Here is a 6,320-nt window from a genome sequence, read left to right on the forward strand (position 1 = left end):
GAGGAGGGATGGAAGCCTTCGAGCCGAGGACGATCGGCCAAACGGAGGCAAAAACCTAAACCCCTAAGCAGGTATATATATTTTTTTACAAGAATACTACGAGTGTTTTTATAAGTTTTAAAGAAATTAAAAATTTAGATTTATGTTATTTTTTCATATACGTTTTATTGATATATTTTTATTGTTTTTGGTAAAAAATCTTTTAGGCAATTTTTATCAACCCAATGAAGCTCCATTATTTGTTTAATTAATAAATTTTGGGTGCTCGGAAATTTAGTGTTTTTGCGATACATAAGTTTGTAAACATTAATAGCAAGATTAAAATAAATTGAAGATTTCCTCATCTTGCTAAATGTTGTAGTATATTTAGATAATCTAAGTCGTTGATTCACTTGAATGGGTTTTAATTTTATTGAGAAGTTATACACTTATCCGATATCTATTAGGCGCAGTATTAAATATCTATAAATTACATAATTCAGGGTTCGAGTCGGAAACAGGAAGGTTCTACAGTCATTAATTTTACTTTTCTCTGTATTCTTCCGGATTTCAGTTGTATTCAATTTTATTATTGTTGTTTGACAATAATTAGAACGGAAGTTTTTATTCTCCCGAGTATCTCGTCTTTGAATTTTCGGTAGGCTTACACTATTTTTTTATACAGTTCATTTTCTTTGAAGTTAAAATATCCATGTTTTATGCTTCATGATTATCTATTGATTAATTTTATTGAAATTCAATACTAAATGGAAATTAAATCTAAATGTAAACATTGCTTGTAAGTAAATGTATTTGTTAAGTCACGCCCGAATTGTGATTTATCGATTTGTTTGTAGTCACCCAGTACACTTGGGGTAGCAACTTCATTAAACCTTTTTAATTGGTTCTATCTCGTTAGAAACGCGTATAGTTCGTGTTTAATTTAGATAAATAAGTGAAACATTACAGTGCTTTTTTAAACCAAGTGACTAAACATGAGCGTCACGTTTCCTAACAAAGTAAACATCTTTACTTTTATTTTGAAGAAAAATATTATAATTATTACATACATATGCGGGTCTTATTTGTTTTACCAGTCATAATGAATATTATTAAATCCAATTTTTTTACAGCATCCGTTGTAGATGTATTGTATTTCTTAAATAAATTAAAAATTCGTTCAATTACATTGCGATCACTGAAAATCATGTAATCATTTTAATCAAACGTAAATTTATAATTATTTATTTTTTGTTTGATTTATAATATTGTAGAAATCTATAAGATTCGTACTATTTTAGACTAGATGGTTATATTTTTCGGAAATGACATTTAATAAAATAATTATAAATTAAAAAAAGTTAAACATAAAGTTTTGTCGGGCATTATTAAGGTTAAAAATAATTACTGTCCTTGAATTTTTGTCGTTAAATGAATTTAGTAACATTAAATTTTATATTATTACCAAATAATATACTATTAGTCATAAACTAATTAAAAAATAAATCTGTTAATAATTATGTCGTTAAAAAAAGAAATGGTGACTTTAGCAAGCTGTTATGTAATTGTTTTAGGTACAGGAGAAAGACTGCTAACGCTCGGGAACGGAGCAGAATGAGGGAAATCAACGAGGCGTTCGAAGCGCTCCGAAGAGCTGTTCCGCATCTGGCGGTGGACGCGCACAATGAAAAGCTGACGAAAATCACCACCCTACGGCTGGCCATGAAGTACATTTCCGCATTGAGCGGGTTGTTGTCGGCACAGCCTTCGCCAGGTACCGCGACCGGAACTTCGCCGTCCCAGTCGGACGTGGACTCTCTACTCAGCGAGTACGCGCCCGACTTACTGAGCGAGTGCTCTCTGTCGACGCCACCCGGAAGCAGCAGTGGCGGCGGCTGTGGTTTTCTGGACCCTGTTTTCAGAGACTTAAACGCCTATTCGCTCTCGCCTTCTTCCTGTTCTACCGACGTTGGATTCCCGTCCCTGTTGGCCACCGACTTTCCGGACGCCGCTTCGTTCATGCCGTTCGCCGATCATGCCCTGCCGCCCATCGACTTCAACGGCGACCCGTACATATTCGAAGACAACTTCGCCACAGAGTTCAGTTAGATCTGCCCGTTTTCTACGAGGTGCCATATAAAAATTCACGTGAAACGGTAACGTGTTCTATTTATGGTTTGATTTTCATGTTCGCTTACCGTTTTAACAGATGATTTTTATTATATTTAAACAATTTGTGATAAGTTCGGTCGAGTCGTTAACGTCGTTAGTTAAAAAAAAAAACTTTTTTGTAACTAGTAGAAAATTTCACGATAAATTATTACTGTGCATCACGTTGCCTTCTCGATCTTAGCATATAATTATTATTAGTATGAATGGACGTTGTGATCGTTGTCGGTCTCTGCAATATTATTTCTTAGTTTTATTTTTTTATGTTTTTCTTAAAAGAATCTCAACTGTGATACTACTTTTTCTGTTGTGTTAGGCGATTCGACGGCCACGAAATAACCATTCCGATCCGAACGGTCGTTTAAATACTTAAAATCATTTCGTTTTGCCAATACAAACAAAAACCAATAGTCATCGTGCCTACAAAGAAGTTCTTTTATCATACAATATTTGCGTTTGTGTAAAATAAATAAACTGTTAAGTACCTTCTTGACAAGAACCGTACGGAATTATAAAAAACGAATAAACCCAGCGTCAAATGTTGCAACCGGTGAAACTGGTTGCGTGTTTGCCTACTATACTTCCCTTGGCTCACATACTCATGTCTTTGTGGCGGCGATGACACCCCGGAACAATATAACTTATTCTTTTTCGAATTGCATTGTTTTACAATATTATCTAACAAATCGAAAATACCGATGTTGACTCGTTTGGTTGGAGATATTTCAAACGGGTTTACACCTCGGACGGGAAACACTTGGAACTCTATCGGGTCCACGTCGATTCCGTTTCTAACTGTTAATTAGGTTTTTAACAGCGACGTCACCCGATCCGTAGACAATTTACTATTAAATTGCTGCTGTCCGATAAACTATCGATCGATTTGTCAACGACAACCCTCCAAAATAAACATTTCTTTATTTTTTTGATCTTGTTTTCTACTACGTTTATGTCGATTATTTTCACTCGTTTCATTTCATTACTTTCCTAAACCTTATTGCGTTTTTGACTCTTTTTTTTTTTTTTTTTTTTATTGTTTAGTAATCAAAATCGAAATTTGCGTAATGTCATTAGATCGCCATACATTTTGTTACCTTTAGAATAATATACTTAGTGCCCATATATGTTTTTTCTATATTTTTATGTATAAAATATTGTAAGTGTATGTATGTTACTTATAATTAGCATATAAAATTATGCAATTATATTGTATTAAATTAAGTTTTGTAAAAATGTCTATAAACACGCTTGTACATAAAATTGATTTATTACTTGGAATAAATTATTTTGCATTATAATATTATTACGGTTTTGCGTTTTTTCCATTTTGAGACATACGACTACCTCCTATACAATGCTGTATATTTTAATGTACAACATCAACAAGTGTTCATTATCCTTTTGCATAATATTTTGTTTTAATGGTACTGTCCGTATTGTCTTGCAAATTGCAATTGCCATCACGCGAAAAGATTATTCGATGACATTTTTTGAAATGATTAATTATTGTTAAGGTTCAATAATAATCGAATAATGAAAACCACTAAGATTCTGTCCAATATCAATGCACATGTTGATGATTGATAATGATTACGCATAGCACGTTGTCGTGGCAGATTTCATGGATAAAGTCGTCAATACAGACTAATGAAAAAAAAAAAAAGAAATACACAATTTAAGATTATTCAAGGAAAGTGTGGTAATAATAAAAAAAAATATGACCGTATAACTATAACATGAAACGTTTTAAGTGGAGATTAACTATTTGGAGTCGCATAAAACGTTAAAACGTTTCTCTTGTTGATGTCGCTGTCACCGGAAACCGATAGGGGGCGCCAAGATCAGGAAGTCTGAGGTGCTGGGTAATAAAATTATGTTGTTGTGCCATTAAACAAGTGTATGATTGACGTTAAATGAGTAACGCAAATGTCGTTTACCGAGGCTAGTTAAGAAATTTAACAAATTAACGTATTTTAACATTTCATTTTGGATACATTATAATATAACGTATCCCATTTCACACGCATGTTACAGGTTGTGTCGATTGCTTCAGACTAACTAGTAAGCAAACGTTTGAATATTTTATTTTCCAATATAAAGTGCCACTCGATCGTCTTAATTATAAAACAAATTTGTCTCGACTTAAATATTATTATCACCCTGTTGAACAGTTATTCATAGGAACTCATTTATTTCTGAATGTACGAACGTTCTATACTTCTCAGCGGATAATAAGCCGAGTAACATTTGTTACTCCAAACACCAGACGTGTCGGCTTATTGGTTTTTTTATAAGAATCGTTTTCGGTACTTTCCTCGATACTTTAATTTATACTTAGACGAAGCAGTGCGTTTTAATGACGAGAATGGGTAAGCACTGTGAGTAACCCTATTCACCGGACGGTAGTTTTGAGTGCACACCAAAGCAGCGAGGAGGTACAATGGGCTTTGTGTACCCGAAACCGATTAGTCGCATAATATATTAGTCAGCGCAGTACGCGTTGTGTATTGTGTACAGTGTACGGACCGTGTCCATAAATCACGTCCGCGGTGTTCTTTTGTTTTTACCACGTGTACCAATGAAATTTCCGTACCTCCGAACAACAACAGTCACAATAAAATGTTAATTTTCTTCTGTCGTTACGGCCGCGAAACCGCGTCGGGTTTCGGTAAGTACACAAGCTGCGGGAACACACTCGAGACCGAATAGGTATCAACTGGGTCCCTTAGACTGATGCCACGACGTTATCATCAGACGAGTTGTATACTTGGGCGGCACTCGATTTAAAGTTTCTCGATGCTCGTTCCGCTCCATCACACCGATGAAACTTTCTTGGCCGTAACATCTATTGTGTACACGAACAAGTGTAAAGCTATCGAAGTCGATCTCACACTACAAACTCCGAGTTGTACTGATTCGGCAAAGGGCGTATGGGTTTTTTATTTAATTTTTATCGCGGCGGCTTATGAAAAGAGAGTCAATTAATATTCGTGGCCTCCGTTCGCCGTTGTATCGCTGTTCCGTGCAAAATATACAAATGAACGAAAAGTGAAATTGATAATTTGTTGGCAAAATGAATTCGCATAGAGCGTGTATTAAATCTAGAGAATCGCAGGTGGGCCATTACAAAACGCAATTGGGAAGGGAGGCGAATCGCAAACAACGGGCGACGGAAGGCCGCGACCGTTTCGGGTGAAAGCGCCTGAGCTCGAATTTGGGTCATCCAATAGTGCTCGTGATGGGCGTTTTTGCAGCGGCTCACTCCTCTGGTACTGATTACCGCAGTAGAGGTGGTTAGCAGCACTGAGTATGCGCCGTACGCACAGGCCTTCGGAGATCCTGCGGTGCAATGATAGAATAATAAAAGATCCTTGAAATATATTTTTTAGCTAAACCACTGTGGTAATATGCCCTTTCGCTTCGTGCACAATTAAATCAAATTTATCAACGTTGTTAAAGTTGAATAGTTATTATTGTTGATGCCAACGTAATAACACACACCAAATGCAGCAACAAAAATAAAACTAAACATCGGATTGATTTGTGTTTACATGTACGACTAGAAATTGGAAGGATTTTATTAAAATCAATGTTTGTTAATAGTATAACGATATGCATTGGATATTGTGGTAAACAGTCGTCTGTATAAATGTATTTTATCACCAAGGGTGTTTTAAAACGAAAACCCGTTTTGTCATATATATTTAAGTTATATTTTAGTTAGTTTTATTAGGGTAAATTGTAAGGGGTTTTAAAAGCGTATCGATACGGCCGTGAGAATATTATAAACGCTTAGTATGGTACCAGTTTTATAACGACGACGGATGACTCAAAAACGATCCATTTTTAATAAGTACTCAAAAAAACTTTTATCGAAAGGACACACAAGCTACAAATGGGTTAATCATATTCGACATAAACCGATTACGAGGGATTTACTATGCTCAGTACTCCTAATGAATTAAGAGTTAATAGTTTAACGATCTTAATACTAATCATTGCGTTCTAGTAGAAAATTTATGTTCTAATGTGTAAACATTATCCGAGAAATTGAAAAACTCCAAAAATTATTTACGCTCTTGTTAACGAAAATAGAGAATTTGTCTTGTGTCGGAAAGAAACAAAAATATAATCATATTTATGTGCTCGTTGCAAATACTTTTAGGAGTTAT

The 6,320-nt window shown here is 35.0% G+C and overlaps 1 protein-coding gene across 1 annotated transcript; it reads left to right on the plus strand.

Moving 5' to 3' along the window:
• Positions 1–6: 6 nt before the first annotated feature.
• LOC126908988 (uncharacterized) lies at positions 7–2,232 on the plus strand. The gene is made up of 2 exons (XM_050691346.1): positions 7–71; positions 1,554–2,232. The coding sequence occupies exon 2, from the start codon at positions 1,594–1,596 to the stop codon at positions 2,086–2,088; it is 495 nt and encodes a 164-aa protein (XP_050547303.1). The 5' UTR covers positions 7–71; positions 1,554–1,593; the 3' UTR covers positions 2,089–2,232.
• Positions 2,233–6,320: the final 4,088 nt, after the last annotated feature.

The sequence above is a fragment of the Daktulosphaira vitifoliae genome, unplaced genomic scaffold (assembly GCF_025091365.1).
Source record: "Daktulosphaira vitifoliae isolate Bord-2020 unplaced genomic scaffold, ASM2509136v1 Scaffold_66, whole genome shotgun sequence".
NCBI lineage: Eukaryota > Metazoa > Arthropoda > Insecta > Hemiptera > Phylloxeridae > Daktulosphaira > Daktulosphaira vitifoliae.